The sequence below is a fragment of the Cetorhinus maximus genome, chromosome 16 (genome assembly GCF_964194155.1).
Source record: "Cetorhinus maximus chromosome 16, sCetMax3.hap1.1, whole genome shotgun sequence".
Lineage (NCBI taxonomy): Eukaryota > Metazoa > Chordata > Chondrichthyes > Lamniformes > Cetorhinidae > Cetorhinus > Cetorhinus maximus.
In genome coordinates, this window is record NC_135894.1 from 72,104,309 (window position 1) to 72,117,410 (window position 13,102).

Genomic DNA, 13,102 nt, shown 5'->3' on the forward strand with positions numbered 1-13,102 from the left:
TGGAGATCTGAAATAAAAGTAGAGAATGCTAGAAACGCTCTGCAGGTCAGGTAGCACCCATGCAGAGAGGAATCAAGTTAACATTTCAGATCTGAATTCATTAACTGTTTTGCTCCCCACAGATGTTACGTGACCTGCAAAGTATTTCTAACATTCTGTTTCTATTTCAGCATTTACGAGCAGTCAGATTAAAGCATTGTTCAGCCTTGTATATTACCATTATGTCACACTTGAGAAATCTTGTGTCACCTTAACTACCAGTGGAAGTAATGTCAAAAAGCACTCAAGTCAAAACTCCTAGTAGCCTTAAGATTTGCAACTTTTAAAGTTTTTAAATAACGTACTGACTCTAATTTGTATTTCGATAATAGCCATATATGTGCAATGTTAGCAACATTAATTTGGAGTGAATTGGTTTTAGATCTCCATTTTCCTTTTCTTTGCCCCATTCGACCTTTGGGATATTGTAATCCCCTATGATTAATAGGTTACAAAGTTCTGTAGTCCTATATCAGCTCACATCTGCTTGCCTGCTTGCTCATTTAATGCTTGTGGTTTGTAGTGGTTGTCAGCTAATAATTTACTATCCTCTTCATTAATTCTATCCATTTCAATCTTAACCTTTATAATATCCAGCCTTTCTGTAACTATTGTAATATTTCTCATCAAGACATTAACTTCTGCACTTTTCTCTGTGAACATTTTTGCAAAACTTTTTATAATTCTTTTTTTAGCCCTTAGTCACCTTGAACTGTCGACCATGTCTCTGAAAAAAACTAATGCAGTTACTTAATTCAAATTATCAGTTAATAGAATTGAAATTATACAAATAAATTCAGTGCTGTTTTATTAAAGTTGCTTAATTTGTATCAGTTCAAGCAAGGTAGAAAGAAGAATCAGTGTTGCGTCTTAAGATTATTATCGACTGATAAAAATAAAGACTTGCATTTCTATAGCACCATTTACAATCTCAGGACATTCCAAAGTGCTCACTGTTGTAATGAAGGACACAGATTTAAAGTGATTGATAAAAGAACTATAAGTGACATGATGTAATTAGACCCTTCAAAATTTTACCATTTAGTTATATTGCCTGCCCTAATTTTTTCTGCCAAAATGTATCACTACACACTTCCCTGCATTAAATTTCATCTGTCATATGTCTGCCTGTTTTACTAGTCCGTCCATGACTTCCTGAAATCTTATATTATCCTCTTCATTGTTTATTACATTTCCAAGTTTCTGCATTATAGTCACAGATGGGTTGATTTTAATGGTCATTGCAAGATCTAGTCTTATGTTGTACAGATTTAATCAGTATGTGACATTCTGGGAGGTATGACAGTATCCAAAAAGCAAGAAGTTGAACCACTGTGCACTTCTAGCAACCTTCAAGTGGCACATTGCATCTCTATAATTTAACCCGGTTCTTTTAAGATTGGATAGTTCCATGATTTGGATATAGGTGACCCTTAGGAATGGTGTGAAACTATCAGATTTCCCTTGATTAATTAATAGTGGTTTTACTGGAATTTTATTTGTTTACTTCATATCGCAAACTTGCTGCCAAATTATCCTCCAAAATGGGCTTAATTGAAATTTGTGTCTGGCAGCTACATTTTCTGATTATCTAATTTTGAAAACTTGAGCACCGTTCTTGTGTTAAGAGAAAATGTTAATGCCTTTTTGCCTGGCACTCAATTCGTCATGTTGCTAGAAATAACTATGCTAAAATCGAGGGAATTTGTCCACTGTGGTTTGTTCGATGCTTTTAATGGCTATGATTGGTATTTTGATGATTTACTAAGTGAAAATTCCAGTTTTAGCCTTCAGCTTGCAAAGTAATGGTAAAATACTTGCTTTTGTAAGGGATATAACATCAGGGTTTTAAACAACACCTCAGATCTGTGTAGCCTGAGTAACTCGAATGTTTGATTCCTTAGTTTAATTGTCATGTGAAAGTTTTCAAAAAAAATGATTCAATAACAATGTCCCAGGTAGAAGAGGTTTGTAACGTATGTACAAACTCAATTATTTTATTTTCTGTTTGTCCCCTAGCTACATCTTTAGGCTCAGCTGCACTCGGCTTGGCCAGTGGGCCATTGGTTATGTCACAAATGATGGAAACATATTGCAGACGATTCCACACAACAAACCCCTCTTCCAAGCCCTAATAGATGGATGCCGAGAAGGATTGTATGTATCTGTTAATGAAATTTTCTCTATGATTCCTTGTACCCTTGACTTCTGTGGCAAAATAAGTAATAATGTCAAAGTCTGTTTCAATGTCAAAATTGTGACTTGATTACTGTAATTACGTGAAAAACTTTTCATTTTATTTAGTTATTTATACCCGGATGGACGAAGTTACAATCCAGATCTAACTGGATTGTGTGAACCGACACCTCATGATCACATAAAGGTCACACAGGTAAGATGACTGACCTCTGGCTACGTTTGAGTCTTTGTGGTCTAGAAACTGGATTTTGCTGTGCCTGTTTTACACCTCCAATATAGAAGGCAACCTGCACATGTTCATCCTGCGCCAGAAGTGTGCCGCTCGTCATATTAGCATAAGTTGTTGCATAGGCATCTAGGGCATGCAGTGAGACACATGCACTGATTACTTACAAACAAATTTTGCAAAGAGGTCTTCAAGCAGGCTTAAAGCTGCCTATATTGTCTTAGGCAATGGGCCCAATACCTCTTTCAAGTGCAAGTAGCCAGTGCATGTGTCGCATGTAACGTGTTCAGTTTTCTTCGGTGTTTGGCAGTAAACCAGTGACCCTTAAAGAGAATGCTGGACAGTGCCACCAGAAAGGTAGACTTAAAAATTTTACTTATGTTATTGTGGAACTGGAAGGACCAGAACTACAGCCCTACATTGAATTTGTAAGTTGTAGCCAGCCACTTCTCACCTTTTTTCATCCTGGGACTTTCTTTACGAACTCAGCCGGAAACCAGTCTGGCTAACCTTGATGTCTTTCATGATGGCGAGTTAACTCTGAGGCTGAGACTGTTGCCTGCAGCAAATTAGGCTTGTGGACCAGTTCCCTTTTGAAAGCGTGTACTGTGTCCATGGTACCAGATTTGCATCCTGATTCAGATGCCATGTGTTTTCTTACTATATGTTTTTCAAACGTCTGAACACTGTAATATCGTGATTTGCTTAACACTAATAAAAACACTTCATCAAACTTCAAGGATTTGCTCCACAGAATCACAGAATTGTTATGGTGTAGAAGGATGGCCATTCGGCCCATCGTGTCTGCACCGGCTCTCTGAGCATTTTAACTTAGTGCCAATCTCCTGCCTTTCCCACATAACCCTGCTCATTGTTTCTGTTTAGATAATCATCCAATGCTCTCTTGAAGGCCTCAATTGAACCTGACCCCACCATTCTTCCAGGCAGTGCATTCCAAACCCTTACTACTTGCTGTGTGAAAAAGTTTTTCTCACCTCGTATTTGCTTCTTTTGCAAAACACTTTAAAACTGTACCCTCCGGTTCTCGATTTGTTTACGAATGGGAACAGTTGCTCCCTGTCTACACTGTCCAGACCCCTCATGATTTTGAAAACTTCTGGTCAAGTCTCCTCTCCTCTCCTCTCCAAAGAAAACAGTCCCAACTCCTGCAATCTTTCCACATAACTGAAGTGTCTCATTCCTGGAACCATTCTCGTAAATCTCTTCTGCACTCTCTCCAATGTGTTCACATCCTCTCTATAGCGTGGTGCCCAGAACTGTACACAATACTCCAGCTGAGATCTAACCATTGTCTTATATAAGTTCATCATAACCTCCCTACTCTTGTATTCTAGGCCCCTATTAATAAAGCCTAGAATACTGCATGCTTTAGAAACGGCTCTCCCTAACTGTCCTGCCACCTTTAATGACTTATGTACATATACACCCAGGTCTCTCTGCTCCTGCACACCCTTTAGAATAGTATCCTTTATTTTATACTGTCTCTCCATGTTCTTTGTACCAAAGTGTATCACCTCACACTTCTCCGCATTGAACTTCATCTGCCACCTATCTGCCCACTCTACCAATGTGTCAATGTCCTTTTGAAGTTCTGCACTGTCCTCCTCACAGTTTACAATTCTCCCAAGTTTTGTGTCATCTGCAAACTTTGAAATTATATATATATGGATTTCAATGAAAGCTTTTGTACAGATGAAGGAGGGGAGAGCGGGATTATGTGCCCCACCAAACCATTCTTGTTCTATCCTTTGATATCCTTTGACTTGGCTACAGATTAGCCAGAGCAGAGGACTGAGAGCAGTTTGCCTTTATACTTTATTTTTTGAAAATGTATGTTGATGATATTGCTAACTGACTAATTATGCAAGTGCATTAAAGAGTAAAATTCTTTTCCATCTAGGAACAATATGAGTTGTACTGTGAGATGGGCTCCACATTTCAGTTGTGTAAAATCTGTGCTGAGAATGATAAGGATGTGAAAATTGAGCCGTGTGGTCACTTAATGTGCACCTCTTGTCTGACAGCGTGGCAGGTACGTGGGTGATCATAGAATATCGAAGCAGACTCCACAGATCGATTTTCTACACTCTTCATTTAATTTTGTAACACTCAAAGAGGACTAAGGCTGAGCATTAGCTTCTGAGTTCCATATTTGGAAGATGAAGCAGGGATAGATGGGAAGTACCATATTTTCCCCCTGAAACTCTTGAATAAACTCTGAAAAATTTGATGTTAAGGTACCCTAGTTTTGGATGAGATGGAGAAATTCTCCCACAGTTAGAGAATTCCACAACAGTTAAAAGAAAATCTGTGATGGATTTAAAATCAAATGTTACATGCACAGAAAATTGGAAGCACAAGCTATCATAAACTACAGGAAGTTTCGTCCTCCTGAAATATTATGTTTTCATTTAAGTAGGGAAATGTAATCCCTCAAACTAATAAATTCATATCCAAACTCTGGTTTAAAAAAATCCAGTGTCTTTGATGCGTTTTTTAAATATAAATTTTTTTAAAAATATAAATATAAAGTGCTTGAATTTTCTAAATTTGCTTAAGATTTTGGGAACAATTCACTGTAAAATAGAATGCCATAATTCTATATTAACCATTTACCAACATTTTCTTAATACATTTTTGTTGTGGAAGCTTGTTAGTAGGTAGATGAGCACAGTGTTGCTGATTTATTGCCAACAGTTGAGTTATTGGAAAACCCAGCAGTAAAAGCTTAAAGGGCAAGTGCCTTTTGCAGCATTCCTTGTGAGCCAAGAGGAGCTGGAGTGCTCCCCCGGTCCCTTGAGGAAGTCTTTGGTCTCCCTCTGCCGATTGTGGCCCCTCTCCACCCAGCCCCTTCCCACCCACACCCCGCATGCTGATCGGGCCTCAGCATGCTCCCCTTGCAAGCCTCATCTCTTGCTTTCCTTCATTGCTAGGGATCAACCCTAAGGACCGCAGATGTGTCCTCCTGCCACTGGTTTTGGCACTTGGGCCTGTCAACTTGGCTGGCTGCTGGGCATCATTTAAAATGAGGTCCTATGTTAACTTTGACAGGACCTCTGCACCCCTGGCCTTGATAGGTTTACTGCACTTGTGTGCTCCTCCACATTCTCCCTGCAAATATCAGGGCCTGTGGTTTTTGTTCATTCTTGCTCTTTAATAATGCTCTTTGTAGTTGCTTAATTAAAATTCTTGCCCCCAGATGATGCTTAATGATTTGGAGTCCCTCCCTGTAAGAAAAAATGTGGCTGTGGATTTGTTGTAAATGATTATATGTGGTAAAAGTTATGCTTTTTTATGAATATGAAAATCAACTTCCTTGAATGACTGCTGATGGCAACATTTCCTGCTTCAAATATATATGTGATCAAATGCCAGTATAACTAATCTTTGCATTTACATTGTGGACGAAGACCTTTTGTAGTTATGTGCCATGTCCATGCCATTCGTATCTGTCATGCCAGTTGTAAAGACTTATTAAGGTACCCTTTTGGGCCTTTGCAGAATGTTTTAACATTGTTTTAACTACTCTCTAGCCCATTATTTTAAATAATTTACATTTTGACAAATGAAGTGAAAATTCATGTTGGAAGGCAGGAATGTCTAGAATTCTACAATTCAGTAATCATGTTGAAGTTGCTTTTGGATTAATTTAGTTCAGGTCACAATCTAAGTGCATTTATTGTTAACATACGTTCTTTATAGTTTCTGCTACAATGTGTTTTACTCAGTTTAATATCCACATTTAATGAAAAATGTTGAGCAAAACTTCCAGGTACTGTAATATGTTCCTTTCTTGTGATTAATAAGCCTCAGACCGCAACCTCAAATGAAAAAAAATTGAAGTTAAACAGACAGATGGATTGTGCCTCTTGGGGTTTGCATTAATCTGTGTTGTATATGAGGTTTTAATTTTATATAGAAAACCTCCTTCCATCCTACTATTACCTAAAAACCCAGACCAATCATTGCTTTCATAGATCTGATTTATTTTATATATAGGAATCTGATGGACAAGGATGCCCATTTTGCCGTTGTGAGATCAAAGGTACCGAGCCAATTATTGTTGATCCTTTTGATCCAAGAGATGATGGAGCCAAATTCTGCCTAGACAGTTTTAATATGCCAATATTAGACCTGGATGACGATGATGATCGTGATGACTCACTAGTTATGAACAAGCTAGCTTCATTTAGAAAGGTAGGTTGAAAATGGTACAAGTCTGAATCGGATTTTCTGAATAGTGGTTGTGTGTTTGATACATTAACACATTGAAAATATGATTCTAAAATGCGCTGATGTTAATATATAACTTCAGTGATGGATTTATATTGAAAAGTGGTCCTAAGAGATTGTCAGCAGGCAGCAGCGGCTTAGCTACAAGCAAACAACTGCATTATAACACACTGCTGTAATTTAATATTTAGTTCAATTTTGGCACGTTTATTGGCTGACAAAAGTAGTAGTGTTTTCAATAAAATGTTTTTTGAATTTGCTGCTTTATACTCCTAAGTTGTTTAAATGTGCTCTGCTGGACTGCATGGTACACAATTAAGTGGATCATGAAGGGAATAAGCTTGAAAATCTTCTCCCATATCGATCTCATGAAAAATCTTGTGTCTAATATGGTATATTTGGAAATGCACTACTGGCCCTGTGCCATCAGAAACTAATACATGATAGTTATATACAACAATCAGATGATCTTATGAAATCCATTAAACTTCCAGATTTTTGATTTCACTGATAGTGAAATCTTTTCACTCTGGGTCTTGATAACTATCTATTTCCTGGGGTCCTTATGAGAGAGCTATTGATAGAGAAGCTCAACAAGATGCACCTCTATAAAAAGAACAATGCCATTCTCTCAAGGTTGTATCAATTTAAGTCTGTTTAATTAGATTTATACAGTTTCACAATCAATTGCAGTTAAAAGAAAATTAGAGATGAATTAACCCGTTGAGCTAACTGATAATGTATATTATAGGACCAATATCATGAGAGTTTCTCGGATCATGATCTACATAAGATTGAACATTACTGCAATATTAAAATTGGTATGTAATTCGGGCACATATTGTTGGAGATGGTTATCTGCATAAGCTGAGTATGATGCAGTTATATTCAAGATCTGAGCATGTCATCATGCAATAATTTGTTGTTTCATAATTAACGTGTTTTTAAAATTTGACTATTTGATGACCAAGATAATTTGTATTGCTACAGCTGTGATTTCAGCTGGAGTTGAACATGTACGCTATATTGCAGGAGTATCTAGGAATGCCATGCGAAGAAAGTGTTAGACAACATTTATTAACTTTGAGCACTGAATTTCCTTTGAATTTTAAAATTCACGATTACTTTCCCAAAAATCTACAGCAGGTTTCTTGTATTAAGTACCAAGTAGAGAGTATCTTATAGCAATAATTCCAAACTGATTGTGTTAAGACTGATCAGCATTTCTGCTTGATGGTGCTTTTGAGAAGATGCATACACTGTGCCTTTCCAAACTGTTGCGTAAAGGAGACATTTCTGGTAAAAACAATTGAATGAAATCTTTTTCCTGGGTCTTATGTTTTTACCGAATCACATATCTTAACGCAGTCATAGTGATGCAGGAATAGATACAGCCCAATGCAATTTATCTCAAACAAATTTGTAACTAAGGTGGTTTTACAATCGATTTGTGTTACTCGTAACCATTATGGCAATAGTACTGACTTAGATTTATCGTTACAAGTTGGTTACGAGGTAATGGATCAAATGAACCGAATAGAATTTTATTTATAGTGATGAATCTTGGCTTAAATGCTTAGAACGGCATAATATTGTAGTTTTGAATTCCATTCAAAAAGATTCAGAAAATCCTTCATGATGGTTTTCATTCTTTTAAATTGTCTTGAAATATTCTCAAATGGTTTCATATCACACTGAGTAAAATCATCACTCCTTCCCTCTATCAGTGCTGCATGCTTGCTCCAAAAGTTACGCTTCTAAGCCAACTACAGTGTAAGTTGTAACTACGATAAACTGTCACTGGAAAAACAGTAATTATAGGAAATTTGGATTTCCGCCTGCAGCACAATGCTGTGTCGCAGGTTGTTGTGATATGTTAATATAATGAACGTTGTTACAGAGCAATATTAGCTTTTCTCACTCATACCGTTATGGGAATTACATGCACTTATTCTTGTACTAATAAGCTGCAAATGAGATGATGGGTCAAATAAACTAATACAACTTTAAGGCATTTGATTCGGGTAAGAAGAAAGATAATTTGGAGGTTTAACACTACCATTGATTTCTTTGGCTTAATAAATAATTGCCAAATAATAAAATCTTCTAGCTCTTGAAATATTTTACCCAAAGGCAACTCCTGTATTTGACAGCAGTATAGCTGATGAATGTTTGTTTAAAAACTATGCAAACAGTTTCAAAATTCTTCTTTAGCAGTTACCTTGTAAATATTAAGCCTCCAATGAGGTTTTCCAAACAGGTTTTTTTTGACTCACTGATATCTTCAAAAAAAACACAGGAGCAGAACTCTTCATGGCTGTTACATGGCGAGTTCTACCATTTCCATAAATATTGAACACTTTGCAGCTTTTGCAGTCTGGAATCGGTATAAACCTCACCATTAAGATCTGTCCATTAAATTTGTTTGGTCAGTATAAAGAAATTCATAAGTTTAAAAAAAATTAAAATTAAATTAAAACAAAATTCAAATTCTCAAAATGTTACTGCTTGATAGCAGTAGGTGTGAGGCTGAAATCTCTCACTCAAGTTGGCATTCTTGAATGGTGGTGATCGTCTCATGCAGCAAGTGAACATCTGAACTCCCAGTTCCAATAAGTGTCCTCTTTGTAATTTCTAATTCCTGTTTTGCAAATTTAGAGCTTCCTTCAAGTTATTGTTGGTTTAAAAAAAAGACATTTTCTTATGGAAGCAAAGGGCATAACTGAAATACTGAATGAGTATCTTGTGTTTGTCTTCACAAACTTGGATTGTCAGAGTATGGTGGGGGTGGGTGGGGGGGTGGTGGTTGGATAGAATAGAGATATTGGATAGAATCAAAATAGAAAGGGGGTGCTAAATAGGCAGGCATCTCTCAAAGTTAATAAGTCACCAGGTCTAGATAGAATGCATCCTAGTTGCTGAGGGAAGCTGGGATAGAGATAGCAGAAGCTCTCTCAACTATCTTTCAATCCTCCTTGGATATTGGAGTGATGCCAGAGGACAAGAGGATTGCAAATGTTGCACTCCTGTTCAAAATTGGGGAGAGAGATAAATCTGATAACCACAGACTGAACAGTCTAATATCAGTAGTGGGAAACCTACCAGAAACAATTTTCAAGGAAAGATGAATTCTCACTTGGAGAAGCATGAGGTAGTAAAGATTGTCAGTACAGGTTTGTCAAAGGCAAATCATATCTGACAAACCTTACTGAGTTCTTTTGATAAAGTAACCAAAGGGGTTAATAAAGATAGTGCTCTGGATATTGTATATGTGGCTATCAAAAGGCATTTGATTAGTACATCATAACACACTTATTTGCAAAATAGAAGCACATAGTTTAAAAGTGACTTGAGTACAAAATTGGCTAAGGGATAGGAGGCAGAGAGCAGTGGTGAATGATTGTCTTTCTGACCAGACAGAAGTATGCAGTGGGTCCCCCAGCGATCTGTATTAGGACCATTGCTTTTCTTGTTATGTTGAAATGACAAATTGGGTAAAGGGAATATAATTTTGAAGTTTGTGGATGATAAATCTTGACAACGTAATGAATAGTCCGCAAATAGCAGACTTCAGGAATACATAGACTGATGAAATGGGCAGGCATGTGGCAGATACAATTTAATGCAGAAAACTGAGGTGATACATTTGGGAGAAGCAATATGGAGAGACAGTATAATCTAAATGGTTCTGTTATGAGGGTGGTGCAAGAACAGGAACCTGAGGGTGCATATTCACAAATCTTTGAAAGTGACCAGATAAGTTGAGAAGATTTTAAGGAACCATATGGGATATTTGGCTTTGTAAATAGGGGCATTAAATGTAAAAAATAAGTCATGCTATACATTTACAAATCTCTGGTTAGTCCTCCAGAGTATTGCACATAGTTCTGGGCACCACACGTTATAGGGAGGATTTCAAGGCTTTGGAGAAGGTACAGATGAGGTTTACAAGGATGATATGAAGGAGTTCAGTTATGTGGAAAGATTGGAGAAGCTGGGATTGTTCCTCAGAGTAGAAAAGGTTAAGGGGTGACCTAATAGTGGTATTCAAATTCTGAGGTACTTTGATGGAGAAAATATGGAAATTATTTTCTTTGGCATCTGGGTTGGCAAAGTTTATAGATTTACAATAGTTGGCCTAAGAACTGGAGGGAAAATGAAAACATTTCCTCATGTAGAGAGTTAAGATGATCTGAAACACACTAGCTAAAAAGTTGGCGGAATCAAATTCCATGCAAACCTTTAGAGGTCAATTGGACATTTACAGGGCTATGGGAAAAAGTTAGGGTGTAGGACTAAATTGGCCGGCTCTTTTGGGGAGCTAGTACGGTGTTGGGCCTAATGCCTACCTTCTGTGTTGTAGGATTCTAATCTTAATATAGAAATGCTTTCTGAACAAGTGATGCTGCTAAATACATCTGAGTGTTGGCTATTTGGAAGACTACAATGAAAGTGGACCTATCAGCTTGCTTTATGAAGTCCTCAATTATGGAGCATTCATTGCCTCATAATCCTGTTTGGTCTTTGCAGTGTACAGACAGGCAAATTTCACCAGTGTCATCACCAAACTCGTCACCTGTTGCACAGCGCCGAAAAGCAGCTCCAGATCCACTCCAAATTCAACACCTGAACCTCCCCCCAGTGCCGCCTCGGTTAGATCTCATTCAGAAAGGAGTGGTTCGGTCACCTTGTGCCAGTCCCACTGGTTCACCAAAGGTAAATTATTAAAGCAACTGTTATTAAATTACTTAACTGTAAAGATCAATTATAATATACAGAAGTCCTGTCTTGGCTTGTAAGGAGTTCCTAATGAATGGTATTATGAGCTTAAAATAATCTTTGGGATCGAGAAAATTGGCATGAAAATCACTAATACAAATTGTTCAGTTGCACATTTGTATTCCTGCGTTTAAGGAATAAATTGTGCCATTCTTGTCTCCTTTTGTGCCTCTTGTTCCACCAAGCAGATTTAACAAAATAATTAGTCTGTTATGGAAGCAATACAATTTTTAAAATGTACTTGTTTATGTTTGTACATGCATTGAATAATACCACCGATATCTCTTAGTGGCTTATTTTAGGTTGGAGAAAAAACAGGGAGAGAAGAAAAAGCCTCAAGCTGCCATGAATAATACAGCTACACATCGGTTTTTATTTTCTTTAAAAAATATAAACTTGTTCTTGGAACCTTGGCAAAGCTGGCAATGCCATATTTATTTCCCACATTTGGTTCCTTGAGAAAATAGTGGTTGGTTTTATCCTTGAACTGCTATAGTTGTTGTGGTGCTGTTGCTCCCAAAATGGCGGTGTATAGGGAATTCAAGGATATTGATCTGCAACAATGGAGGAACAATGATAAATGTACAAGTCAGAATTGTGCATAACTTGAAGGGGAGTTTGGAGATAGTGATGTCCCTACAACATTACTGCTCTTGTCCTTCTTGGTGGTATGGTTGCAGGGGAGGGAGGTGTCAAGACAACCCTGAAGAATTGTTGCACCTACAAATTAAACAGATTGCTCTTATTTGGATAATGTTGAACTTCTTGAGTGTTGTTGCAGTTGTCTCCATCCTGGCTAGTAGAGAATATTCTGTCGCGCTTCTGCTTTGAGCCTTGTAGGTGATGAAGAGACTTTCAGAGGTCAGGATCTGGGCCAGTTTTGCAAAGGACCCATCCAGTGCACAGAGTTGATATGGTTGGCCCAGTTATGTTGTAGTTACTGGTGACTCTGAAGGTGATCATGAGGGAGATATGATGGTGGTGCCATTGACGGTTAGGGGAAATAACTAAGCATTCTCTTGTGGAAGATTAAGTGCAAAAAACAACAATGTGGAACAAATGCTATCTACTGGATGTCGCCCCAAATCAGATCCTGCTGGAGGCTTCATTATCAGAGGAGTTCAGACTCATCTCAGCCCCAGGACATCGCCACACGAGTTCCTCAAGGTGGTGTCCTAGGCCCAACCATTTCCAGCTACTTTATCATTGAGCTTCCCCCCAACATAAGATCAGGAGTGGGGATGTTCACTGATGATTGTGCAGTGTTCGGTACTATTTGTAATTCTTTGGGTACTGCAGCAGTCAGTGCTCGCAAGACCTGGACAACAGTCTGGCTTGAGCTATAAGTGGCAAGTAACTTGGGTGCCACACAATGACCATCTCCAACATGTGAGAATATAACCACCTCTCCTTGACATTCAACAGCATTACCATGAATTTTCTACCATCAATATCCTGTTAACCATCCTCATAAACATTTACTAGAAACTTAACTGGACCAGCTATATAAATGCTGTGATTATAATAGCAGGGTTACAGCAGCTGGTCAGAGGCTGGGAATTCTGTGGCGAGCAACTCATCCAACTTCTCAAAGTCTGTTCACCA

The 13,102-nt window shown here is 37.8% G+C and overlaps 1 protein-coding gene across 4 annotated transcripts in view; it reads left to right on the forward strand.

Moving 5' to 3' along the window:
- Positions 1-13,102, forward strand: part of cblb (Cbl proto-oncogene B, E3 ubiquitin protein ligase) — a 201,889-nt gene that overhangs the window by 130,372 nt on the left and 58,415 nt on the right. For all 4 annotated transcript variants that reach the window (XM_078560042.1, XM_078560043.1, XM_078560045.1 and 1 more), the window contains 5 exons: positions 2,059-2,196; positions 2,344-2,431; positions 4,386-4,517; positions 6,485-6,682; positions 11,249-11,434. In XM_078560042.1, the coding sequence (XP_078416168.1) occupies positions 2,059-2,196; positions 2,344-2,431; positions 4,386-4,517; positions 6,485-6,682; positions 11,249-11,434 (742 nt within the window). The remainder of the gene's footprint in view (positions 1-2,058; positions 2,197-2,343; positions 2,432-4,385; positions 4,518-6,484; positions 6,683-11,248; positions 11,435-13,102) is intronic.